Source organism: Nelusetta ayraudi, unplaced genomic scaffold (assembly GCF_046127955.1).
Source record: "Nelusetta ayraudi isolate G7.1 ecotype Tasmania unplaced genomic scaffold, CSIRO-AGI_Nayr_v1 ptg000082l, whole genome shotgun sequence".
In the NCBI taxonomy this organism is placed as follows: Eukaryota; Metazoa; Chordata; class Actinopteri; order Tetraodontiformes; family Monacanthidae; genus Nelusetta; species Nelusetta ayraudi.
In genome coordinates, this window is record NW_027466132.1 from 1 (window position 1) to 16,831 (window position 16,831).

General features: G+C 48.4%; 1 protein-coding gene across 1 annotated transcript; it reads right to left on the reverse strand.

Annotated features, from left to right (window-relative positions):
* Nucleotides 1-1,834: 1,834 nt before the first annotated feature.
* fndc4a (fibronectin type III domain containing 4a) lies at nucleotides 1,835-16,656 on the reverse strand (the record flags this gene model as incomplete). Its single annotated transcript, XM_076044614.1, has 4 exons — nucleotides 16,097-16,656; nucleotides 9,079-9,194; nucleotides 7,365-7,569; nucleotides 1,835-1,924 (listed from the first exon to the last, which is right to left on the reverse strand). Coding segments are annotated over exons 1-4 (487 nt in total), but the record flags the coding sequence as incomplete, so codon positions are not given.
* Between the last annotated feature and the right edge of the window lie 175 nt (nucleotides 16,657-16,831).

The window sequence follows — 16,831 nt, forward strand, 5'->3', positions numbered from 1 at the left end:
CATCAGCACAGAGCAGAGCTGCACCCGCGTTTTTAAAGGCAGCGAGCTGCACTCAAATATCTTCAAATTCCTTTCAAACAGGCACAGAACAAGCATTGAACAACCGAATCGTCCTCCTGAATAACTGCCGTGTTGTTTTGGGTTCAAGGACACATTCAAGGACACAAGGAGCACCTGAGACTGTGTGCCCCCCCCCCGCTGTGGTGATTGGCTGTAGCAGCGGATCGCACTGTGGGGCTGAATTTGTCATGAAATGATCAATGGTCTCCGATCATAGAACATTTTAGTTTTTCTCTTTTACTTGTTTTTTTCATTCTCAGTTTTAGCTTCCTGCCAAAAACTGATGCTTTGTTCCTGTTTCGAAAGGGAGTCAAATCTAAAGTAGAAAGACTCTCATTTCTACATTCAGACAAGATGCCCATTTCATTGTTCAAATACACTAGTTAACTGTTTTTTTTGGGTTTCTTTTTAGAATATAATACATTTAATAGACAGAGGCCAACAGAGATTTACCAATACAGGTAAAAAAAAAAAAAAAATAGGCCACGTGACAACATGAACGTTTTTTTTTTTTTTAATCTACTCCCACTCCCTGCAGCCTACGTGCTGCTTCGGTTTCTCTCATTAGTATCACTGAACATCTCAGTGCGGCACTCGGGGGTGGGAGCGCCTACTTCTGGCATCCTGTCATATTTATTTCCAATGTTTTAGCTCTTCATTAACCGGTGCGCTGCCTTTGAACTCTGAGCGGGATGGCAGACAGCAGAGCGGCTCTCAGGGGGAAAACCGTAAAATCAAGCCTGACGCTGCGTTTCCATGACAGTTCTTCGCAAAATAGAAGCGATATTTCAAAAAATTTCGACAAAGTACAATTGCAATTTGCAGGTGTTCCCATTGAATGGTGTGAAGCGCATAAGCCGTACGTTTGCCTTTGTTTGTTTACGTTGGTTTGTTGTCAAGAATGGTTGTTCTATTTTTCTCTCCATTACCAGTTTTTTATTCCGATATTCCCTTAGGTTTTTGCGCAATTCTAACAACAACCCCCCCCCCCCCAAAGAAAAAAAAAATACAACCTCAAAGAATTAAAACGGTCCGAGTTGTGGAGGTTGTTGTTTGCACTTTATCGCTCCGCTCTGTGACTCTGACTGACTCTCGCTGGGATCCCGTCAGTGCCGCCGTCGATAAGCGCTCTATTGATCCGGCCGTCGATGTATCGATGGCGCTTACAAGATAATCTAGTGTGTGAAACGTCTCGGCCCCGTCGCTCCCTACCGCCGGGGCTGACGTCAGGCGTTAACACAGAGACATCGCGGCTCCCCCCGGGGGAGAGTCCAATTATCTTTCAGCTTATTGGGCAGGATTTTACCGCCGTCCATTTACCGGTAACGGCTTGCAGAGTTTTATTTATTGATATCAGGCGTCATTGGATTCCCACTCAGCCTTTTAATAACCTTTAAATAATCAATGGGTGGTGCGGATTGCAAAGGCCCAGAGATGCAAGTAGCAGTGTGGCCAGCAGAACAAACCAGAGGTGTAACTAATAATGAATAAATGAGGTTCAAATGTGAAACGTCAATCTTTGAGATTCTAGTTTTTATCATCAGCGTCTTGTTAGCTTCTCAGCTGCTGTTGATGCTGAGGTTGTTGTAGTTGAACAACCACTGCGATTTTATTCTACGTTTGTTTGAATGTTTTGCTTTATGTTTTTTTGTTTTTTTTTGCAGCATTCAGGGTGAAACAGTCAATTCTAATCAGCGCTCCGGATCCGCAATCTTTTGTATTGAGCAGTTTTTTTGTCTCCTTAATGGAAAACGACATAATTACACCACCTTACCTGCCCACATGACCAAGACCACCACGATGATGATCATCTCCCCCGTCTGCAGGTGGCGGGACTTGTCGAGGCCCTGCACCGTGGGGTCGTCTAGGGCCAGAAAACAGACCAGACTCTCATTGTAAAATGCACCATCAAAACTCACATTAGCAGGTCATGCTAATTGTGTAAAAAGCTTCAAGTGTCTAAAAGCTAAGAAGCCTCCAACAGACTGAACTAATGAGCTGATAAAAGCCGTTTTTTTTTTGGTGATAAATCAGGGGAGCGCGACGTGTAGAAAACGGTAAAACTGCAATTCCTTCTTTCTTTCTCTCTCCCTTGCACCTCTTCCCTCTTCCACCGAGAGACTGTGGTGGTCAGACACGGTCGAAGGCATCGGGGCCGCCGTCCATCAACCCCCGGCAGCCTGCAGCCTCCTTTATTGGATCGACCACGCGGCTCGTTTCCACTCGCTGGTCCAAACTATCTCTTTCCCGCCGGCGTGGAAGCCGTCCAGAGCGCCACTCTTCCCGATTGCTCCTTTTAGTGAATCACGTTGTCAAGAAGCTGCAGCCGGCAAAAAACACTCAGCCAGTCTGTATATGATGACTGAGTGAGGAGTGGGGTCAATTAGAATATATATATATTTTTGCCTTTGCGCGGTTGTAGCGCGCTGGATCGTGGATGAGGACGGGAGCCGTTTTAATGCCGCCACAAATCACCCAGCAGTGCTCCGCTGCAAATTGGTAGACATTATAAATCTGGTGGTTGAGGAGTTGGATGAGGGCTGTTTGCGTGGCAATATCCTTTCCCCCCCGAAATGATTATTGCTTTGTTTTTCACCGGCGCGATTCCATGCATGCGAACGATCGCTCGTTCCAGTGTGCGAACTTCCGCTTCTCGACTTCTTGTGTAACTTGTTTGGTAGATTACGTCTTTTGCAGTAACAATTCCCCTTTGGCAGTAAATCTTCTACCGTCGGGAAACTTTTTTTTTGATTTGCCTTCTAAATGACCGAGGAGCAGAGCCCAGTTGTGGGTCGCGCCCCGTGGAGAATTAAATGACCGCCTAAATCTGTGACCTCACATGGCTCAAATTTGATTCCAGAAGTATTTTCAGTAGCCCGCAGGATTCTACGACCAATCAATTTCCTTTTTAATTGTGACCAAACCAGGAAGTTCTGCCAGTTGCAAAGATTAACTTAACTTAGCTTAGCTTAGCCTAGCCTAGCCTAGTCAAACTTTACGTAACATAACTTAACGTAACTTCTAAATCTAAAAGATTCAGGAAACGCCGAAGATGATGAAAAGTAGAACTACAAAAAAAAAATCTGCACATGCTGGGACTATTTAACAAAAAAAAAAACCCTCTTGATGAGACGCTGCTGTCACGACCTGCCGCCTGTTCCCACTCTGAGCTTCAACCACCAGCCGACCAGAGCTGATATCAGGCTGCACGTTCCTCTGAAATGCCAGGTCGGGTCTCAGGTCGGCGCTCCAGCAAGTTGTTCCCCCTCACTTCATTAATCCCTCTTCAGTTCTTCTGTTCAAACCCAACCCACACAGCAATATGCCGCCGCCGGCTCCCTCATATCAAAGGTCACGTGTCTCAGTAAAGACTGGAGGATCCGCCCTCGGGACGATGGCAGCACATCAGAAGCAATGTTGGTTTTATTTTGCTATTTAATCTTGTCTCTGAGATAATCGGATGATTCATTGAAAGGAGGTTGATTTCGATGGTGAACCTGAACGCCACCTCCTGCTGCAGCTGCGTCGTACACGGTTGACCTTATCGGTGTGTGTTGTGCTGCGTCCTTGTGTGATAGCGAATCGGTTTTCAGCGTTCTGCTGGCGGCCGAGTTCCCCGTTGCCGGCCTGGGAAGCTGCAAAACGTGTCGGCGGGAAGATAAAGACGCAGCACGGCTGCTGCGGTCTAGTTGGAGAAGAGACGTTGTGTAATCTATCATCGCCGTGTGTGCGTTTCTGAAACGGAGCAATTTTCTTTAGCCATCCTGTTGTCTCGCCTGCCTTGCTTTTGTTTGAAACAAATACAAACGCCAAAAGCAAGATAGAGATTTAATAATCAGCAACTCTGAGGGTGCAGGAAGCTCAGTCTGCTTCCTTCCACTGGAAATAGATTAGATTGTGCAGCATGTTTACAAGGTGGGGAGCTGAAAACACCTGCATTGTTGAACAGGAAGCAGCTAAAATCAAGATTTAACAGCAAATCCCCCTTTTATATATGTTTATCTCTCGGCTGGGATTTGCTCATCTGTCCTGCATGAGTCGAATGGATTTGCGGAAGTAGTTGTCGTGTGCGATGCCAAATTTACACGACAAAACCCTTCACACTCTTTTGTCAGATAATCTGTTGGAGGATTTTTGGCAGTTGCGGGAAAAACAGCAGCGATCGCTCGATCTGAAACGATCCGCACGCGATTCACCCGCTGGAATGCAATTTTTTTTTTTTAACAGAGAACAGCACACAAACGCTGCAGAGCTGTTGAAGCACAACATCCCGACAAAACTCGTTTCAAGTCTGCAAAGTTATGTAATCCTGTCACAGCTGATCTGAAGTCGGAGGATGAAGAATTTCTAGTTTTTTTTTGTTGTCGGGGAAGCCGTGCAGGAGTCTGACTCAGAAGGAGGAGGCTTTGTTTTCCTCGGAGTAACGCGTGGTAATTGTGTCTGAGGGGACTCATCGTAGGTCCGACTGCTCCGGGTGTTTGTGCGTCGGAGGAAAAGAAATTCTCGTTTGAAGCGACACAACCAGCGTGCGCTAATTTGAGCAACTGGCACACGTTGTTTTTGTGCCGTCATGTTCTCAGACGGTCGCAAGTGCTCCTCGTCTGTCAGTGCCTCCGGTCTGCTTCCTCCACTCTGCACCAAAACACACTGCTGTGGAAATCAGCCCTCTGTGACATCACAAAGGGATGCTGACACCTCACACCCACGGCCGGGCGTTCTTCCTGCCTCCCAACAGAGCACCGAGGCTGCAAACCGAGGGATAAAATGAAAGAGAATTTTTTTTTTTTTTAATAATTAATCATGCAGCGCTGCTCCACTGGAGTCGGGGGGAGGGGGGGACAAAAAAATAAACATCAGAAAATTGGTATAATATGGGACCTTTAATAATGAATGTGTATCGACAGGGGCGCCACCAGAGCCTTTTCCCGGCCGGCGCAGTGTTGTCAAACTATGGACGTCATAACAAAGAGCCTCCTGCAACACCGCCGGCCGTCGCCAACAACACACCAATTATAAAACCGGCTTCAGTCTTTGACAACAGCTTCACGTGGAGGAAGAACCAAAAAAAAAAAACACACCAGGATTTCACTGTGTTTGGAATTTAGCCGCCAACTTCTGCTAGCTCGTTTTTAGTGTCCCATTAGCGTTTCCCCGCAAAAAAAAAAAAAGGATGAATTTTTACAACCTCCACTGATGCTCCAGAGGCACAGCGCCGGTGTATGTGGAGTGAAATGTCGCCTGGCTTAATAATTGATGTTGCTTGTTTTTTTTGTTTTTTTTTCAGAAAGTCCAGTCTTGTGCTATGCTGATGATACCTCTATGTACATATAGAGGTGTTATATATCTATACACCTCTGTCAATTTCTGATCTTGTGTGAATTCAATGCTTGTGCCGCCTTCAACATATCGGATCGTGGAGCTCATATGCGGCACAACACGTGGAGGAGGAGCATATATATATGCTCTGGGATTAAAGGCTTTCCTTGCAGCTCTTGTAATTCAAATGGAGACGCTGGTATATATAAAAAAAAGATAATCCAAGTAAAGTGCACATTGTCGGCAAGCGTCTTGCCAGGAAATACTCTGTATGATGGATACTGCATCTTGGCAGATACATGCTATACACTAACTGGAGTATGCCCCCGTATGTAATAACATTAGCAAAAGAAAATTGCATTTTAAAAAAGGGACATTATTGATCAGCGGTGAAGCGTGTCTCTGGGCCTGCATGAAACCGCAAATCAATTTAGCTTCACAGAAGCCACTTGGCTCCAACATAAGGAGCTTCTAAGTGCCTCTGTGATGCTGCAGCCTTACTTAAAGGGCTTGTTGGGAACAAGGGCCAGCTACTAGTTACTGGGTGGGGTGGGGTGGGGGGGTTAGGGGGGGTTAGGGGGGGATGTCCAGTTTAGGTGCGTGAAGCTTTATGGAGATCACACGAGGCTTTACTTTCTTTTGGAACATTTTTCCCTGAGCTGAAAAGAAAACTGCGGCTGTGGTGTCATTTCCCATCACACGCATAGAGTCAATTAGTTAAAAGTGTAAATATTCATCTTCTTGGATCATTTATCACTTGCTGGGGTGTGTCGGCTCGCCTGCTGGTTTCAAAAAAGCCCAGTAAACAGAAAAAGAATGACCGTGCAGTAAAATTTGGCGGCCGTTAAATGAGATGAATGGAATGTGATTGGAAGTTGAAAGTGAGGCAGGAGAAGTCGGCCTTTCAGATTTGTGGAGAGCTGGCGCTGACTGGCGCCGCGGAGGCCGAGCTCGCGCTGGACGCGGCTGTTTTTCTGACCCACTTGGACGAGTCGGACGGAAGCCTTCAAATCCTGATTAATGCGGCGAGCTGAATCCTTTCCAAGACTCTTTAGGAAGTGGCGAGTCATCGCCAACCCTCCACCCCTTCCCCCGGCGCCCCTCCACCCCTTCACATTCAGCACTGTGTGAGGCAAATCCGCTCCCTCTCAACCGTAGCTTAAGAAGAAACACAAGAGCCGGGGTCACTTCCTGAGTGGCTCGCCGACCCGAGTGGAGATACTGCTCCGACGATGTGAGGAGGAAAGGGAAACGAGCTTAAAAGACGGAAGTGAAATAACTTCCTGAAATGACTGACAGAATGAGTCTCTTCTCATCTCCATTACTGATTCAGAGACTCTGAAAAGTGATTTTCCTTTTCCCTCCTTCGGTTCACGGACCCGCACTGTGGAGTCCTGCGGTTCCGGGGTGACCGTCGGAATCCTGATTAGGTGCCACGCGGCGATGTAGAGTTGCATAAATTCCGAGGAGGTCGCCTGCAGCCACGCTCGCAGAGCCGCTCGATAATGAATCGGTTTCTAGGAAGAAATTCAAACCTCGGCGGACCCCCGGACCCCTCCCGCCTCCGTTTGCAGACACGAGAGGCTGTGAGCGAGTGCTTTAAAAGCACTCGGCAGCCCCGGAGAGGCTTGATGGAGGGAGAGGAGGAGGAGTAATGGCCAGCCTCTGTGCGTGTGCCTCGGGTTAAAGGCCCTGCGGCTGCAGCCTGCAGCCGTGGAGCTAAAAGCAAAGCGTCTTTATTACATAACAGAGTGAAATTAAAGGCCCAGGAGGGCCTGGGCCTTTAATTTCACCACACGGTGCAGCGTTCTGGCAAACAGTCGATGACGGACTCCTAAACTAAGACTGATAGCCGGAGTTTGAGGCGATTCAATTAAAGCGCCACCAAATATTATCTGGAAGCTGAAAGGTCAGTCGATCATCCTGGGCAACCTCCCACTGATAACCAGATAACTGCTGCAGCTCCCCTGCACTGTGAGGAAACCCACCCTGGTTGGAGCTGTTGGAGGGGAAGCGGTCCGACTTCTTCAGGGTGCGGAAGTGGACCTTCTTGCTGGCCTGGCTCTCGCCGTACAGGCCGATGGACTGGACCTGGATGATGTAGTCGGTCTCCTCTTCCAGGTCCCAGAGGACGCAGGAGCGGCTGGTGGTGTTGACCTCGCGGATGAAGCGCTGCGTGTGTCCTTCCTGTCTCTGGAGGGGGCGGCAGGGCAACACGGGTTTAGTCAACTGTCCTTCACTCCGGTTCATAAATGTCTTTTTGGTTATTTTTTTCACGGTGGGAGTCATGCTGACTCACCCTCTGACATTTATTTTATTTTTTTTTAAAGTGAAGAGCCCAGTGTGCAGCCAACATTGGGATCTGTCTTCACAGCTTGTTCAATTGGAAACTGTGAAAATAATGATCTGTTTTTTGTTTTGTTTTTTCGTTTGTCTTTGACCTCGGAACAGAATCTCTAAAATTCCGATATCTTCCCATCGTCCTTTCATTAGTCCAGCTGGCTGCTCAGTTTGTCCTTCACGTGGCTTCAGATGCTTTTTTTTCCTTGTTCCCTCGTTCATCTCTCTCTCAAAAAAAAGACCTGTTTGGCTGCAGCACAAAATGACAATTAGCTGCTTTTTTAAGCCAAATCTCCTCAAGAGAAGAGCAGATGAGCCGTTACTGCTGTTCTTTTGCTCTTCCTGTTATTAAGTTTTGACGTTCAAAACTGATTCAATTTCATTTCATTTCGCGTAACAGGAAAACATGAAAACTACTGACAGCAAACTCCAGCACCACAGTGAACCATCATATACTTGAGGATATTAGTGAAATAAGCCGCTGCTGCTGCTGCTGCTGCTGCTGCTGCTGCTGCTGCTGCTGCTACTAAAAAAGAAAAACGATTGGCACTTATTCCCCCCATCAGCCAAATTAAGTGACCGCATCGTTTTCTTCAGACGCAATTTTCCTGTAAACTCGGTGGCAGCGGGACGCGGCTCTCCGTCACTCAGCGTTACCATTAATTGGCCTCCCTACGAGGAGTCTTTTTAATCTTCTCATCCCCCCCAAAAAAAGCTAAAAAAATAAATGCTATTTGGCAGCATCGCACGGTCGTGTGTGCAGTGGAGCGGCGGCCTCGTTGTCTCCCGGCGCCGGGTTCCATATCCCGCCACCACCGACTGGGAGGCAGGGACGGGACTCTGAATGAGACTCGGTCAGCCTCTCTGCATGCTAAGCAAAGCTTAGAGGCGGCGGTTCAGAATAAATACCCAGATTCTTCATTCTAGTGTTGTAGTCAAGACGGCACCAACCCAGACCAAGACATTATCAAGACCAGAGAGTATTGAGATGGAGCCCAGACAGGAATAAGGGGGCTGTGTCACTCAGGGTGTCACAAACAGAGCGTAAAACAGCAGCTGGATTCCATTATTATCGTGTTATTACAGTGTTGGCTGAGTCTTGACTGGTCTGGATCAAAAATCCCCAGTCCGCCCAGTCCGAGACCAAGACAAGACCCAGTAAAAACTGCCTCTGAGTCAGAGACCAAGACCAATCTCCAGTACTTTGCCACTACTTCATTCAACCCGGAGCTCCTGCTGAGCAAACTCAGGATCTCTGCCAACGATGACTCACACCCCCTCCCAGTTATTTTTCGCCATCTCACAATGCTGAACTTTAACCTGCTGGGAAACGTATCGTAAACAGGAAGTGACGAACGGTACCTGTTGCAGGATGGAGAAGCCGATGATGATGTCGCCCTCTGGGACCTCCCAGGACACGGTGGCCGAGTCGGAGCGCAGGTGCGTGACGGACACGTTGACGGGAGCCGGCGGTCGGTCTGGAGGAGAGCGGGAACAGAGAGACGCAGCGGGTCCGTTAATCTCTCTGGATATTTGATCAACCTCACCATCTGCGGCCGCCGCGCTGTCGCTTCTGCAAAGTTTTTGGCGCCTCGGCCACGGAACAGGTGCTGGTCGTGATTAACAGCAAACGACTCGAGTCTCGTCATCACCGCGGTGAATTAACTCTTTTTTTTTTTTTTGTTGTCTTTGGATCAGTCGCCTCTGAGCAGCTGCACAACTTTGTGTTTTTACGTTGTCATGGGTTCCAGTGTCTTTGTGATGCTACAGGATAAAAGTTTCTGGGTTCACTGAGAATTTTTGGTTCGTTGGCTATTTGACCAGACCTCTGATGTCTTGGACTCTGGCTGATGATACAATCGATACTTCCACTAAAAAAAAGTCCTTGTCCATGTTATTGTACAGCTCCAGAATGACGAGCAGCTTGATAGAATCCAGATGGAGATGCTTTGGTCGTGGCTGATGTTTTTGATGGTTTCTGCATAGAAGAAACCATCAAAGGTCGACTAAAAATCACTTCAAATTTCAGCTGAGGGATTAAAGAAAAAAAGCACACTGGTCAACAAGATCTGAGGATGTTTCCTGCAGATTATTGTCCTGACACATTGCCGTCCTCTGGCCAAACAGTTCAGCTGCAAAGTGGTCAATGGTTCAAATGAACCTCCTCCTCGTCTCTAGAGTCGTCTGTCACACTGACACCTTCTGAAGTGACCATCCGTCTCTGGTCCAGCTTCCAACCAGTCACTCTGCAGCCATCTGTCATGCTTTGGTTGCTCTTGGCTGGACTCACAGTTGGGAGGTTTGAGAGTAAAAAGCCCAGAAAGCAAGACTGAGGGACAGTCGAGGGGGGGAGAGGAACTATAGGTGGCGCTGTTGTGGTTCTGCAGTGGATTGAGGTTTATCCCTTGGATTTTATTATTGTGATGGAGAGCCATGAGACTGTGAGGGTGTTGCACTCTGGAAGCTATTAGATTGTCATGTTCTGCGGCTTTTATGAGCAGCTTTTTGTTGGTTTCGCCTTGGACATGATGAATTCAGTCTAGACGAAATCTGCCTCATTTGTTGGAAATGATTTTCACCTTGGCATAATAATTAATAATAAAGAGAGAGAGAGAGAGAGAGAGAGAGAGAGAGAGAGAGAGAGAGAGAGAGAGAGAGAGAGAGAGAGAGAGAGAGAGAGAGAGAGAGAGAGAGAGAGAGAGAGAGAGAGAGAGAGAGCTGCTCAAGGACGCTGCCACCCCAAAAATAAAACCAGAAAACAAAAGCCGTCTTGAGACTCGGAGGCAGCGTCAACTTCCCCTTTTCACATCCCTTCGCTCTTATCTCGCTGCCCTCTTATCTCCCTCCTCCGCTCCTCCCGTCTCCCCACTCTTTCTGCCTCTTTCATCCTGAGGGAACACGTGCACACACAAAAAAAATGTGATGTTCTCTCTCCGTGTTCTCCGTGAAGGAGGAGGTGGGGGTGGGAGGGGTGGGAGGGAGGGAGGGAGGTAGGGAGGGGGGTCTGGAGATCTCACCCTCGGCCTCCGTGACTACAGGGCGAGAGGCAGGCGTGGAGACGGAGGGGCAGCAGGAGAACGTGCTTGCCGAGGGTGTTTTATGGAGACCGAGGCCGTGGCCGCTCGGGGTGCAGCAGGTTAACGGCGAGGCCGAGTCGCGCCTGCCTCGTCCTGCACCGTCCTTGACTTTTTAGCGAGCACCGCCGACGGATTCCTCGTATAAATCTTGATGATAATGTTCCGCCCGTCCTTGTGCTTTTTAATCACTGCCGCTTCCCCGCGATTGTCTCCGCCAGTATCGGAGCCATCAGCATCTTGCATAATGGCCGGCTCGGTCGGCGCTGACGGACTGGAGTCATTCATCCAGTCTCGCTGTGGACATCACGGGATTTTAGCTGCCCAAACGAAAAGCCCTGAGTCTTTGTAACCCGTCTGGACTGGCAGGATACACTGAACTAGACGACGCAAGACTAACAGATGCAATTAAAAATCTTTGATTGTCACAAATTTGACCATCAACAATTCTTCTATATTCTTATAGAAGATCATGATATTGATTTTTAAAGATGCCCCAAGGATATTTTTAAAAGTTATTAAAGAGGTGGAGCAGGTCTTTGCCACTCTGTTGTTTGTTTCACATATTATTTTTACCAACAAGTCAGGAAAGAAAGTAAAAAAAAATTGCTGTTGAAATAAAAAGCCCAGTTTGTTTCTGTCTTGTTTGGCTGAATGGATTTGGTCGGCGGCCCGTTGTTAGCACTTGACCCCCGTCCTGCTTTACAGACTGGAACGATTTTAAAACGGCTTTGGCGGGACTTGGAAGCAAGCGGCCGTGGGTCTGCGTGGCCGAGGCCCTCGCTCACTGGACGTGGGCGCTCGGCCAACATGAATCACTGCGTAAACAGCCTGAGCCGCACGCATCAGCTGCTCCTCATCAAAGCAGAGTGCGCCGGGGAGAGTAGTGGGGTGAGGAGGCGGGGGGGGGGGGGTAAAAGCACGCGGAGGGGATGACGGAACCGTCCCCCGACACTCCCCCGTAAAGAAATTACGACCCGTGTCGTCGTAATTTTTTTTTTTGATTTTTTGTCCTCCATATTTGCTTGCGGTGCAGAATTGCATGGTCCGTCCTGCAGGTGTCTGATGCCGTGCGTTTGATAAGATTGGTCGCTCACGGCCGCGTGTACTGTATATCCACGGCGTCGGCGGGCCAGAGTGTTGATTGAAAGTGTTTGTTTACGGCTAAACATATTGGATGTGACATCGTAAAATCAGCAGAGACCCAACGGCTTAATCTAGAAATGAGGCGCGGTGGCCTCACCTGCCGGCTTCACGGTGAAGACGCTTTGACAGATGGCTTGTCGTTCGCTCCGCTGTGTTCGAGGAGCTGCTGCTGCTTCTGGGAAGCACTTGGAACGATATGTGATAGCTGCCCTTCCCTCTTAGCGTTAGCGCCTTACTGAAGAATCCTGACAGGCCCGGGGTAAATCTGCGCGTGCAGGTAGCATCGTTTTTTTTTTTGTTTTTTTTTTGTCGCTGTCGGAAGTCGCTCGAGCTTCGCCGCAGCTGTTGGAACGGAACGGACAGAATGACAGACGCGCAGCAGCCGCTCACGCGCGGAAAAATAAAAGCTGGGCTCATGCTACGAGTGTTTTAGCCCGTTCCAAACTGTGATTAAGCACCTCGGCAGCGCGATATGAGTCCCATTCATCCGGCTGCTGCGGAGAAAGGCTTTGTAATTAAGGCGGCGGACTCCGTTTTATGGATCATATTTCAGGCCTAATTGCTGCTCTGGTTCAGTGTTTCAGTGGCGGTTTGAAAAGTAATCTCTGCCTAATGGTGATAATGCCCGAGTCCCTTGGGACATAACATATTCACCAACATCTCTCAAGTAATTGCAATAGCTCACAAAGCGAACCTCGAGTATTGACGTCTCGCCCAGTCAGTGTTCAGACAGCTGCGCTTTGAAATCTGGAGCTCTCAGGCGTATGTTTGTTGTTTTATTTGTAGTTTCAAACGAATAACAACTCTTTTTTTTCCCGGTCATAATTATGTGATTTCACTAACACGCAACCACAAATACAATGCAGTCAAGTGTCAAGTGCACATCGATACAAGAGGTCGGGCTAATAACCCCTGAGTGTGAGGCAAGTAGAACCGGGACATTATTGAAAAAAGGGGTCAGCAACAGCAACAGCAGCACGGCTGAATATTCAATGGGAATCAAGGGTGAATGAAAAGCGATGAAATGTCATGACTCTGCCCGTCGTCCTCAGTCCAGGAGAGTGAATCTATTTCTGTCCTGCCAGAAAAGGTCGAAACTAAGTAGTTTGTTTCTGTCTGACATTTACCTGTTGTTGCTTCAGGAGGTAAAGTCGCAAAAACCGAATGCACATAAAACATGAGGTTGGTCAGGCGAGGGGTGGGGGGGTCACGCACCTATTTTGTGCTGTTGTCGGCACACAGTCTGTCGAGTCTCTTGAAAATCCACATCCTGGAGGGACTTTTCCAAAAGCTGCCGTGTCACTGACCCTTCAACTCTGTTTGCATGTGGACCAAAAGGCCAAAGCTCTTCCTCCTTCCACCACCACGATGAGGGGATCGGGGGGAGGGCAGGGAGCTGTCCGCTTCACTGCGGTGCTGAAACGGCCCCTGAATCTTACCAGAGGGCATCGCCTAATAGCATTAGTCTGAATTAAAAATTCAAGCCGGCGCTGACAGAGAACGAGGGCGTTAGCAGGCCGTAATGCGGAGGAGGACGACGAGATAATTAAGACACCATCAACCAGCAAACAACAACACGTCCTTCAGACGGCACACGCTGCATGACACCCAGCAATTAAGAACTCCTCAGACTCCCCACAGACTTCATTTGCAAAAATGTGCACAAAAAAAAAAATACTTTTTGAAAAATGATCACTGTTACTACAAACTCTAAGACTCTCTGAGACTCTGCGGGGACTCGGCCTTTGACTTTTGGGACCCCGACGGTCAAAATGTAAATCTTTTTGCCTCATAACTCGAGTGCACGTTTTACCCTGCACAGACTCCTGTGCTCTCTCCCATACGTCTCCACGGCCCGCCCTCTGTCTCTGCAGTCCTCCATCCCACGGTCTGAGGGACCGTATGGGACCAGGTGCCAGTCTGAGGTTAATGTAATCACCGGGCCAACCTTGAGGCTCTCCAGCTGCGCTTCGCTTAAATGGCTTCATCATCGCCGTGCATCTATAAAGAGGATCATGCGCGCTTGAGTGGAAGCAGGGTGATTTTTAACCTATAGCTGCATACGAGGAGCTTCTAATTATTATTTAAAAGAACCAAACACTCGACACAGTATTTGCTCCCCGATCAACCAAAATAAAAATTCATTTATTTATTTTTATCTCTGCATCTCCGTCGAGTGCCGCGACGCGTGAAGAACAGATTAAATCATGACAGCGGTGCTGCCGGTGACGGGCGTCGCTGCAACACGACGACGCTGTCTGCTTGTCAGGAAGGTGACGGCAGGTTTATGAGCAGCCGATTGCCAATTTGAGCGACGCCGGCCCGACCCGGCGCTACAAAATCAATCCAATAAATCCAGGGAGCTGGAGAGGAGAAAGAATCACGTTCGCGAACTGTACGTGGCGCTGTAGGAGTGTGTGTGCGTGTGTGTGTGTGTGTGTGTGTGTGTGTGTGTGTGTGTGTAGTCAATGTAAATATAGCCAGGGGTTTTCCATATTCCCATTCAACAGGAATATTCCATATTCCACTTCAACAGGTAGTATCATGAATCATGTAACCTATGTAAATTTTATACGCCTTCATCTCAGAAGAAAGTCAGTTTCTCCAAGGTTTGATCCTTTTTTTTTTTAGCATGCATGTTGTTTTTCCTGCTGTTTGAACACAACGCAACCTTTAAGTCTTAATGAATGAGCATTCTCTCTCTCTCTCTCTCTCTCTCTCTCTCTCTCTCTCTCTCTCTCTCTCTCTCTCTCTCTCTCTCTCTCTCTCACTCCCTCTCTCTCCCTCTGACTCAAGAAACAAACAACTCAACAGTGTGCTCCTATTCCCCATCCAACTTTACATCACCTTAATTTCACTTTCAAAACAGCCATTAAAATCTTGTGTATACCAAAGAACCGAGGAATGAAGATGCAGCTCCTGCTATTTTCTGCTCAGCTGGAATTCCCATTAACAAGCTCCAGCATCGGGGGCACAAAAAAAGAGTCTTACAATTAATTCAGACCCACCGCCTGAATCCTGCGACGCCGTGTGAATCTAATATCGTCTCGCAGGGACGGCACAAATATAGCACCCCCCCCCCCCCCCCCCCCCCTCTCTCCCTTGTCCCCCATTTATTCTCATTTACTCTCATTTACAGTGAAAGGGGGCTGAGCGCAGCGGCCGGACTCCTATTCATGACAGCCGTGTTCATTACTGTGACGCCTCCCGGCAGCGTGCACGCTCGCACCCCTGTGAGACGGAGAGGACGAGCCTCCCCTCTCACGCTTCACATGTCAGCGCTGCGCACGAGCACAACACACACAAACAGCACCGAGGCGGCCGTGTGATACTCTGCTAGGAGATATCAAAATGCAGGAATCAGCCCCCCCCCACCCCCGAGAGGCAGGAGAAGGGAAAGAAGAGGTTGATGTAAAAGAAACAACACAGAGAGATATAGTTTTTCTCTCTCTCTCTCTCTCTGTCTGCAGAAGATAGAGGCAGGAGGAGAGACAACACAACCTGGAGATTGTGATGGGATGATAGTACATAATACTAATGAAAAATATGCATATTGCTTTGTTTAAAAAAGAAGAAGAACATTTAAATTGTTTCTCTGAAGTTAACTGCATTATATTTGCATTTTTTTTTTTTGCAAGAGCCTTTTATTCGGTCTGTGTCTATGATATAGATCAGGAGATACAGCTTATAACATTTTAACACCTAAAGCCTTTAAAGCCATGGGAGCAATGTCAAACTCTTGTTAATTCCCCTGCACCGTTTGCTTTAATGGGGGTGATGGGACATTTAGATTAGAATCAGGGTGAGCCAGGTCCTCAAGAGCTTTCAACCTGAAGATGATTTGATGGAAAATAAGCTTGTAATTTATCAACTCAACACGATTCGTCCCGCTTTGTATCATCACTGAAGCTGACGATGAGTGTTAGAACCCCCGCAAGTCACACAGTTATCACCGTTATTATCAGTCAAGATGCTGTCTAACTAACTCAGCCCTGCAGGTGCGGAGGACCGAGGCTCTATTTTTAACTCTTCCAAAGTGCACAGCAGCTTAATTGCTGTGTGTGTGTGTGTGTGTGTGTGTGTGTGTGTGGGAGTGTGTGTGTGTGTGAGAGAGAGAGAGACTCTGGTGGGCTGTGTGTAAGTGTGTGCACACTACTTACTGGCTCCCACCAGGAACATGTCGCTGCCAAAGAGCAACAGGACCACCGAGTTGACCAAAACAAGCAGGCGGGCCATCTTCACGGCTCCCACGGGGATTTCAGAACCGCGCTGGCTGGCTGGCTGGCTCGCTTCTAGACTTGAAGGGCAACTAAATCCATCTTTAACACACGGACTTACGCAAATAAAATAAAATAAAATAAAATAAAAATAAAAATAAATAATAGAGGATGTGGAGGTTGTTGCTCCTCAGCGAGTGGTTCGGCTCAGCGGTGCTGGTGCTGGTGCTGCTCGCTCGGCGGCTGGAACCTCAGGCTGGAGGTGACCGCGCGGGTGTCGCCGCGCGCAGGCAACGATTTCCCCCGGCGAGGCGCGTGCTGCTCCCGCTGGCTGAATCCACAAGTCCCGCGCCCATGGTCTCACGCGGACCCATCAGGTGGCTGCAGCCGCTGACATGCCATCGTCTGCGGGTTTGTGTTTTTTTTTTTTTTTTTTTTGCGCGCGCGATGATGCTGATGAAGAGGAGGAGCAGCAGGAGGAGCAGGAGGAGGCGACTGGCTCCGCTCGGCGCGTCTTCGAGTTTTGTTTTTTTCTCTCTCTCTCTCTCTCACGCTGCGCACCCGCACCTTCACACACGCGCGCGCGCAGCCTTATATCGCACGTTCACGCACGCACGCACGCACTCACGCATGAGGCTCTCGGTCATCCTGCAGCAGCAGCAGCAGCAGCAGCGGTCC